Source organism: Myotis davidii, unplaced genomic scaffold, assembly GCF_000327345.1.
Source record: "Myotis davidii unplaced genomic scaffold, ASM32734v1 scaffold370, whole genome shotgun sequence".
Lineage (NCBI taxonomy): Eukaryota > Metazoa > Chordata > Mammalia > Chiroptera > Vespertilionidae > Myotis > Myotis davidii.
Window position 1 is genome coordinate 16,215,718 of NW_006288615.1, and position 13,810 is coordinate 16,229,527.

The window sequence follows — 13,810 nt, forward strand, 5'->3', positions numbered from 1 at the left end:
CTGTTGGTCGCGACCCCTTTGGGTGTCAAACAACCTTTTCACAGGGGTCGCCTAAGACCATCAGAAAACACATAATTACATATTGTTTTTGTGATTAATCACTATGCTTTAATTATGTTCCATTTGTAACAATGAAAATACATCCTGCATATCAGATATTTACATTCATAACAGTATCAAAATTACAGTTATGAAGTAGCAATGAAAATAATTTTATGGTTGGGGGTCACCACAACATGAGGAACTGTATTAAAGGGTCGCGGCATTAGGAAGGTTGAGAACCACTGTTCTAGGAAGAAGAGTAAACTAAGTCTTTCTTTCTTTGCTTGTTTATACTCATTATTTAAAAAAAGTTTTTTTTTAATTTATTAAGGTCACATTGGTTAATAAAATTACAGGTTTCATGTATACAGTTCTATAATACTTCATCTATATATTGTATGTTTACCACCCCAAGTCAAGCCTCCTTCCATCATCACTTAATCTCCCCCTTTACCCTCTCTTACCTCCCCTTATCTCCCCTTCCCTTTGGCATTCATCATCCTGTTGTCTGTGTCCATGAGTCTTTCTTTTTTTAAAAACAAAATGTTTATATTGATTGAGAGAGAGAGAGAGAGAGAGAGAGAGAGAGAGAGAGAGAGAGGGCGGTTGCCTCTTTCTGCCTTGACTGGGGTACGGAAATGAACCTGCACCCCAGGTAAGGTATGTGCCCTCGACCATTTGAACCTGAGGCCCTTTAGTGTTCAGGCGGACACTAACCACTGGGCCAGGATTTCCTTTTTAAAGGTCACACAGTATTTCATTGTATTATATACAGCATTTTCTTTGTCCTCCCCAGATTTTCAAAGTTATATTAATTTGATCAAACTATAATTAAATTCACATATTCATAGGGGAGGCTAATTTAAGCCTGCTATTCCTGGAAACTATCCCTAGTAGGGAACTGATGATCTATAGCAACACTTATAATATGGTTTCACATAATTCTTTGTCTTGTGTCCTGGCTCTATCCGTTTTCAACTATGTGACTTAAGGCAAAGTACTTAACCTCTTCGTTTTCTCATTTAGAAAGTGGGGGAAAATATTACTATAATAACCTCAGGGTGGTTGGGAGCATGAAGTTAATATATATTAAGTGCTTACAATGGTGCCTGACAAGTGGTAAATCTTACATGTACGTGATCACCATCATCTGACAGAGTAGAACACTGTTGACTTAAAAAGGACTTATCTATTACTTCAGATTAAATATAGCTAATGTTTCACTATTTACAGTGTATTAATTGAAAATCACATTGACTTTTTCTCATATATTTGTGGTTTGACTATAAAATGAGGCCTTCTATAAGTCATATTAGAAAATCAGCTATTTCCAGTTATGTTTATTGTATGAATCCTATAAACATTTTTATTTCTACATTTAATAGGAAGAATAATCCTATTACTCTGTAATCCCCAGTTGGGTAGAACAGCTTTGGAAAGCTGCTGTAAAAAAATAGAAGGGGAAGCCCTTGCTGGTTGGCTCGGTTGGCTGAGCATCATCCCATGCACCAAGAGGTTGCTGGTTTGATTTCCTGGTCAGGGCACATGCTTGGGTTGCTGGCTCAAACCCCAGTAGGGGGCATGCAGGATGCAGTCGAATAACGTTTCTCTCACATTGATGTTTCTCTCTCTCCCGCTCCCTAATGTCAATAAAAATATATACTTAAAAAAAAATAGAAGCGGGACATGGGAGGGTTGGAAAAGATTAGTAGAAATAAATATTAATTTTAAATGGGGGTAGGGAGCAGTCACAGAAGAGTAATCATCCAAATCTAAGGAGATTGGTTTGTGGGGAAGAGATCGTTTAATGTTAAAGCAGAGATAGTGATAGATTGATTATTTTGAAAAAGGAATAAAATTTGTTTTTAAAAATTTTCCCTTAAAGCAGTGGTTCTCAACCTTCCTAATGCCGCGACCCTTTAATACAGTTCCTTATGTTGTGGTGACCCCCAACCATAAAGTTATTTTCGTTGCTACTTCATAACTGTAATTTTGCTACTGTTATGAATCGTAATGTAAATATCTGATATGCAGGATGTATTTTCATTGTTACAAATTGGACATAAAGCATAGTGATTAATCACAAAAACTATGTAATTATGTATGTGCTTTCCAATGGTCTTAGGTGACCCCTGTGAAAGGGTCGTTCGACCCCCCCAAAGGGGTCGCGACCCACAGGTTGAGAACCACTGCCCTAAAGTGTTAGCTTATTTTTTTTAAAATATAGTTTATTGATTTTTTTTACAGAGAGGAAGGGAGAGGGATAAAGAGCTAGAAAACATCGATGAGAGAGAAACATCAAACAGCTGCCTCCCGCACAACCCGCACTGGGGATGTGCCTGCAACCAAGGTACATGTCCTTGTCTGGAATCGAACCTGTGACCCTTCAGTAAATAGGCCGACGCTCTATCCACTCAGCCAAACCGGTCAGGGCAAGTGTTAGCTTATTTTGATTAGACTAGAGAAGTTATATTTTTAGGAATCCATGTCTATAATTTAAAACTATCCCCTTGAAAGAAAAGTTGGAAATAAAAACTTTTGAGAGCTGTGAAATGTTCATAGGAATCTGAATAGTTATGAATATGAAAACCTAATTAAAATAATAGCTGAGATCTTATAGGATTACCCTGCAATTTCGTTTAGGTGATTTTTATGGCAGCAAAACATTAAAAGAGACAAAAAATAAACTTTTAGAATCAAATGAAGTATATTTTATCAGTGCTTAAAATTGGAGGCAGGCAGAGACTATAAAAGCCTTTGGTAAGAACAAAATCCTAGTGAAAGCTATTTTTAAAAAAATAATTTTTTATTGTTGAAAGTATTACATATGTCCCTTTTCTAATGAAAGCTGTTGATAACGGAAATGTCTCATTTTATCAACTGCTGTAATTCATATTTATATAGTGTTATTTAAATTATATGCTCTAGACTTAATAAACCAGTTAAGAATTTTATCTTAAATATTCTATTAGCTTTATTGGTAAATAATTAGGAAATAATTTTAGTAGAAAGCATTTAGCATTTTCTTATAATATTTTTAATAGAAATCTAGGCATGCCCAGAATTATCAATGCTTATTATAAATGACTATAAAGGTTACCATTGGTGCCTTCACTAAGTTCATGCCAGCTGTCTTTATGTTACATATATATACACCCATTAATTCTTACACTTTTTGTGTGCTTTTAGTATGCTGCTGCATATTGCTGTTTATATATGCTTGGATTAAATGGATTTTCTATTTTTGGGTTTTAACCTTCAGGGTGGATTTGTTTCTCTTCAATTCTTGCCCAGGTGTGCAGGAATTTTTTTATTTATTTGTATATCCCTTTTGGAAACTTGTTTTCTTAGGGCAGGGGAGTAATGCTTTGAAAAAACAACTATAATCATAGGATAAAGATATTGTCAGTCATATACCAGGCCAGCTGAAAAGGAAATTTAAACATTTTGAGGTAGAGTTCACATAAAAAAACAGTGCTAATTGGTTTTTAAAATTCTTAAATATGTATGCAAATCTCCTTGAGAATTTCTATTTCCATTGCTTACATTTTTTGCATTTATGTTGCTTTTTCTTAAGTACCAAAAGTCAAGTTTAAATAAGCATAACAATTTTTTATATTGTTAGTCTGTATTACACAGCTATAGCTACTGAATATAAAGATTAATTTACACTATTTCAGGTATTCTTTTGTGCCAAATCTACATTTGTGGTCTAGTTTAGGAACTTCAGTGCCATTTTTATAACACTTGTTTTCCTAACAAAACTCTTGGAAAGAGTTGTATGTACTTGTTTCCAATTCATCTCTTTCCAGTCTCTTGAATCTATTCTAGATAGGGTTGTGTCCTCACTTCTCTACTGTTAAACAGCTCTTGTCAAGATCACCAGTGATTACCACATTGTAACATCCAAAGTCATGTCTCAGCCCTTATTTTACTTAACTTAATCTTCTCTACTTGTTAACTTTGAAGTGCCCCAGCAGTTCTTCCTATCTACATTCCATTCCAGGTGACTCTCAGTAACCCAACTATATATGCTGATGATGCCCAAATTTATATCTGCAGGCCATGCTTCTATCTGAGCTGCAGACTCACCCATCAACTGCCTGATCATCATTTGGATATTTCATAGGCACCTCAAAACTTTCATATCCAAAAACGGGCCCCTGCTTGGGACTCTTTTCCCACAATCTTTCCTTCAGCCTATCCTATTTCTGTTAATGACAACTTCATCTGTCTAGTTGCTTAGGACAAAAACCTTAGAATTGTAACTTCTTGTTCTGTCACCTCACATAAAATCCTATTATGAAACCTGTTAGCAAATATCTTTGACTCTTCCTACAGAATATTTCCTGACTGACCATTCCTTATCACTTCTGCATCAACCCTAGTTTTTAGGCCACTGTCATCTTTTGCTTTGATAATATAGTAGCCACCTAATTTATGTAGTCACTGTACCTCTGCCCTTGCCTCCTAGCAGTAGTCTCTTTAATACAGCACCTGGAGTGATCCTGGATTTATTTGTGTCATGATTTATTGTGTCATTTATTTTCTTTAAAATATATATATTTTTTTATTGATTTCAGGGAGGAAGGGAGAGGGAGAGAGAGAAACATCAGTGATAAGAGAGAATCATTGATTGGCTGCCTCCTGCACGCTCCCCTACTGAGGTGGAGCCTGCAATCCAGGCATGGGCCCTTGACTGGAATCAAACCTTTGACCCATTCAGTCTGCAGGCTGACGCTCTACTGAGCCAAACCTGCTAGGGCTCATGATTTATTTTCCCTTCATTACTAGTGGATATGAGTTGTTTACAGTTTAGGATAAATTTGTTTACTTTAATGTCATGTTTATGCATTTCTCTTGGAATGAAATTGCTTGGGTTATAAGGTGTACATAAGTTCAGCTTTAGAAGATATGGTCACAAGATTTTCCAAAGTTGATACATCAATTTACACACCCACTCACCATGTGGGAGAGTTTCAGTTGTTCCATTACTTTGCCAACAATTGGCCTGGTCTGTTTTAAAGTTTCTAGCTGTTATGGTGGAAGTATCAGACATCTTATTTTGTTTTTAATTTTTCTGATATCTAATAATACTGAGTATCTTTTAATACTTTTAGGAGTCATTTTGATGGATTATTGTTTCCTGTTCTCCCGAGTCTTATAAATAGATTTCTAAGAATAACTAGGGGCTGTTAATACAGCACAGAAAAATTTTTTTTCCTGTCATTTATATTAAGATATTGAGGAAGAAGTAAACTTGATTGCCTAGTACTGAAGGCTTATGTTTAAGGTGTCTGTATTAAATTGGTATGCAGTTGGCAAAGGGAAGTTATTTAAAACTTACTAGATTATTAATTATATGATTAAGATTCTAAAATATCCAGATGTGTATGAACAAATGAAATGGTTAAAAATTGGGTGTAATACTGTGTCTTTAGTGATCACTTTGTGGACCTGTGCATATGAATTGACTCTTTAAGTTATAAAATTGTTCTCTTTATATATTACTTGCAGATAGCATGGAAAAGCAGAGGGCAAAGTCTTTCCAGGAACTTCTATATTGGGAGTTCCTCCTTAGGGGAGGTTTGTTCATTCAGTCAGATTGTATTTTCTGAGCACTTTTGAATGAAGCATTCATTATCTAAAGGGATATATGAGCCAGTAAATATAATTAATTCTACAAGAAGCATGTATAAAGGAGATAACATTTGAACTAGTCTTATAGGGTAAGTAGAGGTTAGTTAGATGAAAAAGGAAAGAGCAAGAAAACAGTCCAGGCAAAAGGCATGACATTGAGAAAGAACATGTGTTCTGAAAAGGATGAGAATTTCAGTGTTTCAGTACTCAAGTTGGAAGAGTGGTTGGGGCCAGATTGAATACCAAGTTAATGAGTTTGGATTTTTCACTGTAGGAAATAGGGAATTAGTGTAAGTATTGAATCAGGAAAGTGATGCCATTGAGTTTATATTAGGAAGAAAATTTGGGAGGCTGTTAGAACAAGGAATGACAAAAGAGAGATGAGAGGCTGAAAATGGACTGACAGGACTCACATGAAGGTCCCCTCTTTTTCCATATTTCCCCCTGATTCTTGATTGTGGTTATTCTGATAAAATATACTAGTTTTAAACTGTTTGAGCCATTTTTATTGATTGTTGGTTATACAGTTTAGTTTTCATTAGTATAAATTTAGGAGTTTTGGTGTATATTTGGTATTTTAAGTTATTTTTGCCCAATTATTAGTGACACAGATCTAAAATGATAAATTTTCACTAAGATTTTTAGCTTGCATAAATCAAGATAAAAATTTGTAGATTTGTTTTACTGGAAATGGTTATATTCAGTGTTGTAAATTATGTGTTATTTCTTTAAAAAAGAATCAGTTTTCTAAGATTAAAAACAACAACTCTTAGTTTCTAGTAGAAAATGATGCATCATTATCGACATAAATAAAGATGTTTAGCTCTTCTGAGAAAATGATAAAACTTCCTGCCATATTCACCATTGCTCTTTTTGTTTACCAGTCTGGTTTAAAATAGAACTCCTTTAAAACAGAAACTATCTTTCATACTTCTATACCTCCTTCCACAGTGATGTGGCCATTTTAGTAATGATTGACTCTAAAGCTTAAGTGTGTGAGTAACAGTTTCAAGTGAATGCCATCCTTTTTTTTTTTCTTTGCATTCACATAGTACCTATAGACTACACATATTTGATACAGGTTGTGAAAGAGAGGTTTAAGGTTTAGAATTTGTTCCAATCTGAATTGACCATTGGATTTTTTTGCCTAATTGAACAATTATAATGAAGTTTCAGATTGTTTATGACTGAGCTTGCTCAAAAAAAAAAATCACTTGCTTTTCTTAATGACTCTTTTAAAAAAGTAAGCTCATTTCTGGTTTTATTCCCCTGTTGACTTCATCTTTGATATTTGGAATGAAGAGATTGTTTTGAAAGGATAAGCCACAAGGAACGATTTTACATAGTACAGTACTCACTTTACCTTAGTGTGGCTTAGATTTGATGCTTTCATTTTTGGGCCATTGGGCTGCTTCTCATCTGTATTTGTTTTCTTCTTTAGATATTAGGATCAAGGAAGAAGAACCTGATCCTGAAGAGTGGCAGCTCAGTGGTGATTCTACATTGAATACCAATGATCTAACACATTTAAGAGTACAGGTGGTAGATGAAGAAGGGGACCAACAACATCAAGAAGGAAAAAGACTTCGGAGGGTAGCTTGCACCTGTCCCAACTGTAAAGAAGGTGGTGGGAGGTATGCACACATTAAACATTTTTTTAAAAGACTGCTTATATCATCACCCTAATTTTTGAAATAGTGCATGCCATATCATTAATTATGGGATATTACTCATTACATGATTATTTTGTGTGTATGTATGTATGAGTGTTGCAGAAAAAGTTGAGAACAAAATGTATAAAATTAAAACTTTCAGATGTAAACATTGTTTTTAAAACTAAAATTACTTGGTTGGCTATGTAGGGTTTTTTTTGTTTTGTTATTTAAAACAGCAGTGTAATAGATGCCATTTGACAGTCTCATGTCAGAAATCAGCCTATTTGCAAAATGGCAATGAGATTTGCCCAAATACAGATAAAAAGTTGATTCTGAGCTTGAGAATAGTTGTATAAACATACATTCAGAAATAGTTGTAACCATAAGCATTTTCATTTTCAACAGATAAATAATAAGCCTTAATGATGTAAGTGTTTAAAAAGTAGAACTGTAATATTTCAATTTAGTGTTTTTAAAAACAAACATTAAGACAGAATAACATGACAGGAATAAACTCAAAACAGACCAGTAATTATATTAAATATGGATGGATTAAGCGTAGTAATTAAGGGATGGAGACTCCGATCATATTTAAAGAACATAAAATCCAGCTAAGAGAATGGAAAAAGATTGATTAGGCAAATGTTAACAAAGAGAACTTGGATAGCAGTGCTAATGTCAGGCAAGGTAGGATTAAGGTAAAAATCATCAAATGGATAGAGAGAGGTATATTTCTTAATAACAAAGTTTCCGCCAAGATTTAGTAGTCATGGTATCTTTCCCTTACATCTTTGAAATATATAGCAAAAGCTGAGAACTAAAGATATACAAACCAAATTCCCAGTCATAGTGAAAGGCCTTAACATACCTCTCTCAAAAATGTACTGTTTAAACAGACAAAAATGCTATTGATACAGTTAATGAGTTTGATATAATAGAGACTTTATCTGCCTTTGAGTTGATCTTATTAGTTGATTTGCACATTGGTCAGCCAGTTAGCAATAGTAGTAATGATAATAACATCTAACATTGAGAGATTAGATAGTTTTATAAGTGAGGCATAGAGAGGTGAGTGACTTGTATGAAGCACATATAACAGATATCTGGTTCCAGATTCTTGGTCCAGAACTTTACCACTATACTGCCTCCTAAGTGGATTTACTTCGGCATCTGATGCTTAGATATTTGTATTTACTGGTAATTATTCAGTTGTTTGAAATTGTATTTATTTTGAGTTTGGTCAGTTTAAGTAAATGGAACTCTTTAGTTAGGCAATAACTTCTGAAATTGACTCATTTTTAGAGGAACTTTCAAGATAATTGTTTATGAAAGTCAAATTGAGGATCAAGGTCTGGCCTGTTTTACTTATTCTTTAAAATGAAAATCTTTAAAAAATGTTTATTAAACTAATGCATGCTCATAAAAATTCAGAAGTATAGAAGAGTATTAAAAGAATACCCAAATCCTACCTCACCTCAAGATAACTGTTGTGACATTTTCATATATATCCTTCCAGACTTTACAAATATTTTAAAGTATAGTTATTTTATTCTCACTACTTTACATGTCTGTTCTTACTTTGAAAATTTTTGTGACCACATTGCCAAGTCTATATAGTTTGCATCTATTGTATGGATGCATAAAAATTTAACTTCTTTTTTGGGGGGAGTTTATTGTCATTTTAATTCTCATGCGTACATCTTTGCACATTTGTCTAATTGTTTCATCAGTGTAAATTGGTAGAAGTGGAATTCTTGGATCAAAGGGAATTGTGTGCTAGAAAGGCTTTATCAATTTATTATTTCCACCAGTGGTGTATGAGAATATCTGCTTTTCCACACCCTTGCCAATACTAGATTTTATAATATTTTTTTTCAAACCTTTTAAAGTCTGACAGATGAAAAGTAATACCTCAGTATTGTTTTATTTAGTATATTTGTTCTTTGTGAGATTGAACATTTTTTGGTATGCTTATTTTACCTTTTAAAATTTATTTTGTGCATTGTTTCTTTATGTCTTCTGTGAACCTGTTAATTTGCGTGTTTAACTGTCATACACAGACATTTTTTTTACATTGCCTTTCAACTTTATGTCTGTGGTTCGCAAAATGCATTGTTATACAAGTGAAAAATGAGTTTCATTACTTAGTTTGCAAACATTTTTTAAGCCCAAATTTTTTTAGTTAACAATTTTTATGTGATGTCTTGTTGTCCTGCTTTTTAAGAACTTTTCAATCCGAAGATTATAAAAGTACTTATATTTTTTCTAGAAGTTTTGTAAGTTCATTTTAAAATAACTTATTCTAAGCAATCAAAATTGATGTTCGTAAGACAAACATTTTTTATTTTGTTTCTTAGAACTCATTTGAACAGAATTCAGCATATATATATATGGCACAATTGTATCATTGACAATTGCTGCCTCTAGTAAAAGCATAATAGGTGAGACAGGTGGTACTTTAAAAAAATTAGGTTATTAGCCATTTTTCTCTGTCATATTCTTTAAATAAAATATGTGTAATTTAGAGAACTAAATTTCATTTGTTTACCCTTTTGAGCAAGATGTAAAATATAATTAAATATAAAAACAGTATTTATTTGGCCATTTAGCCAATATTTTTTAAGCAGAACCAGTCTTCAGATATTTTTTACTCTAGTGGAAGAGACAAATAAATTTAATAAAGGGAAATATACATTCTAAAGGCATTGTTATGTCAATTTTGTGTAGATTAAACAATCCATATTTCAAAAAATTATTTTGCAGAAATCTGTTTTCTGTGTCAGCTCAGTTTGTGTCCCATTTCTTCCATCCCAAGCAAAAGAAAGACTTGATATTTAGCTTTTCTTAATCCCTCTACCTTTAGTTTATTTACTCTGTCACTCTATCTTGGCATGATTAAATTATTTGGAGCATGCTTAGGCACTCAGAAATAGTAGAAATTTAAAATTCTTTGGTTTTTCAGATAATATAATAAGTATTAGAGGAATGATTATGAAGAAAACGTGTGGCTAAATCTTTTGTTACCTGAAGTTTGTTGAGAAACTTACTTCAATTCTTTTCCTTCTTTTACATCATCACATGCCATTTAAATTCATACCTAGCATATTTAGTTCTTATCTGGAATAGAATTTCCTTTTTAAATGGAAACTTGGACTGCATTTTGAGCCTTTCCCTTAAATTACATATTTATGTGTGCCCATCTCTATTTTTATTTTCTTTCTTAGATGCTTGTCCTTTCTCCAAATAATGAATATTTCTTATTTTCTTATAATGAGGAATACCTTTAATATCTTTAATAATGAGGAATATCTTTATCTTTCCCTGGCTTCTTGGTTCTTTGAGAACCCAAATTTGTTGCTGTATTTTGTTACAATCTTGTGCTTTGTTAGTGTTCTCAAGCTAAATTTTTGCTAAGTTAGTAAAATAGCACTTTGGAGTTTATAAAAGCACATGATTCACCTGAGTTGGTAGTCTTAGGAGAGTACAACAGTGAACCAAATTGGGTTCTCTGTGAAATTGCTATGGTGAACACGATATGTAAAATTGGTTTGCACACCAGGAGCCACAAACATTGCTCTTTTTCTTAGGGCTATTTAAGAATAAGCTAAATTGAAGGAAACATATTGGCTTTGGTTAAGACTTTGGCATTACAGGTGAGCCAGTAAAACCTGTTTCACTCAACTCAGCTCTTTAAAGAGAGTTGTAGAAATTGGGGGTGGACTGGAGCAGAAACTAGAATTGTGTTAGATTATGACATCCTTGCCCTTGAGACAACAGCATGATTCCTCCTTGTCTTTACTTATGCTATTCCTCTGCCTGGAATGCCTTCCCTCCTTTCTATCTAAATCCTACCCACCTCCTCCACGAAGCCTTCTCTAACTACTGGAGCCCACATTGATGTCTCCCTGTTCAGAACACCTATGGCATCTAACAGCCAGCACTGCACCGTTTAGCACTGTTTGTCCTATGGCAATTTCACATGCTACTGAGTGTGAGTACATTAAAATATAAATGTGGGGAAATACGCATTTTTCTAGTAAAATTTGAAAAATGATAGGTGTATTATATACAGGAGGATTTTCAGGCTTATGGAAGTTTTGCAGGCTATAACTTAGACTGAGATTGGGGGAGGAGGGGAAGTTGGGGGGTTCTTAAATGTACCTTTGTTAATCTCAGAGAAACATTGCAAATTTTATATAATATGGTTTTGACAGTTGTGAGTCTGAAATGTTACATGTTTTTTATAAACTCATGTTTATTCAGTAACTAGTCTAATTTTTTTTAAAGCTATAGTATTATTTTATAGTGTTTAAGATTATTTGAATATCAGTTATGGAATCCAAAAATTTTTCTTCTTGCTTAGTCTAAGTTACCTCTGTTCACCCATCTAAGCATATATCTCCCAAACCCTGTTCTTGGTACCAATACTGAAATATAACAAATGTAAAATTTTGCGATGTGGAGAAATTGTATTTTATTATATCTTTGATGTATAATTTGGGGTATCTTTGCATGGTTAATATGAGGGAAATTTTAACTGTAAAGATAATTTTTATTTATATTTAATTCATGTAGTGCTAAAGGAACTAAGACAAAAAGCTTCGTCCAAATTTTTTTTTAAAACTTTGTCCAGTGTATATTCAGGGTGTGGCCATATAAATATATGAGTAAATATGCTTAAGGTGCCTATCTACCTTTTAATTGTACCTGTGATTAGTTATGTATTCATGCTTGGTTTATTTCCTTTTTAAATTAGCCAATAGCATGACTTTGAGTAGACGACTTAGTTTCCCATACAACTAAATTGGGATTGGGCCTATGCATAGAATTTGTGAATGGTTCTGACAGATTATAAATAGCTTTGTTACATTTTTTTAAATACATAAAATGTCCTTTTAAATTATATAATACTTTAACGTATTTACATTTGGACAGCAATTAAATTAATTCTTGAGTAAAATCAACATGTAAAACTTAACATGTTTGAAACAAAAGTTTTTATTTAAATTGATTTTAATTGGTCTTGGTTTCTGATTGACCTCATGGTGATAATGTCTTCTATTTGAAATGTAACATGGTGATATATAATATAAGTGATAATATTCATTTGAATATTTACATGTAAGTATATATTATTCTGTGTGTGTTTTTTAGAGGTACCAATCTTGGGAAAAAGAAGCAACACATTTGTCATATACCAGGATGTGGTAAAGTCTATGGGAAGACCTCACATCTGAGAGCTCATCTGCGTTGGCATTCTGGGGAGCGCCCTTTTGTTTGTAACTGGATGTTCTGTGGTAAAAGATTTACTCGAAGTGATGAATTACAGAGGCACAGAAGAACACATACAGGTTACTAATATTTACTTTTAACAGACAAAATGAATTATAGGGCTACATACTATCTTGAAAGTTTTTTGTTTTGTTTATTAGCACACCTGAGCTGAATTTAAAAAATATGACCAATCACATCAAATTTTTATCTTCATTAGCACCAGTTTAAAAACACTAATTCCAAACAAGCCAGTATGACTTATCTTATAACATTTTGTTTTATGCAGACATTAATTAGCTTTTTCTTTTTTAGTGTCTTTTTTTTTTACATTATTGAATATCTTAAGCCACATTTATGCTATTATTGTTTATGTTAAACCTATTAAATTAGTTGTCTGCTTTTGCTGTTGATCTTATTCTTTCATCTTCCTCAACACTTTAATAAAAAAAATAACTCCTTTTCCCCTAATGAAGTTAGACAATTCACCTTTTCTCTTGTTTTAATGTCTGATGTAGGCAAAAGACATTTCATTGAGAAATAACCAAGGCATTGTTGATGTTAAGATTCTTTCATTTAATTGTTTTTATATAGTGTGTGGTTGTTACATAAAATGGGCCTACGAATGACCCAAACTTAATCCTAATTTATAACTTAGAGATAGTTTTCTCCTGCTACCATGTAATGATCAAGGTGTTCATCAGTCTATGTTCAACACTGAAGAATTGAGAAATAAGTACTTTCAGTCCTAGAGAGCTTAGAAGGAAGAAGCATGGTGAAATGGAGGACATTTTGGATTCTGAAGTCTCCCTAGATCTGGATTCAAATCCATGAACTCTGTTAGATTAAGCAAATAAGCTGTCTCTGACCTGCTTTCACCCCTCTTGTATTGCTTTAAATAGTACATAACATAACCTGTGAAGTATTTAGTAGTATACATATTAAGATGCTCTACTTGTTTTATAGTTTCTGTCTCACTGCTCAGGTAGGTAGGTAGGTAGACAGATGAGTTGTTTATAACTACAACAAACAATGTAAGAAAGTAGATAAAGTATGCTTAGAGGCAGAGATCATGATTGCTTGGGATAGTAAGGGATTGTTGGGCAATGGGCTTGCCTTACTGTGACCCTATAACAGACTTTTCCTCAGTGGAATTTGGTCAGTAGGATATAAGAAACAATGAAATGGGGAATGGCGGGGGG

At 33.2% G+C, this 13,810-nt stretch overlaps 1 protein-coding gene across 1 annotated transcript in view; it reads left to right on the forward strand.

The window, feature by feature from the left end:
- Positions 1 to 13,810, forward strand: part of SP3 (Sp3 transcription factor) — a 69,463-nt gene that overhangs the window by 51,947 nt on the left and 3,706 nt on the right. The window contains exons 4-5 of the mRNA XM_015561825.1: positions 7,124 to 7,316; positions 12,492 to 12,688. Of these exons, the coding sequence (XP_015417311.1) occupies positions 7,124 to 7,316; positions 12,492 to 12,688 (390 nt within the window). The remainder of the gene's footprint in view (positions 1 to 7,123; positions 7,317 to 12,491; positions 12,689 to 13,810) is intronic.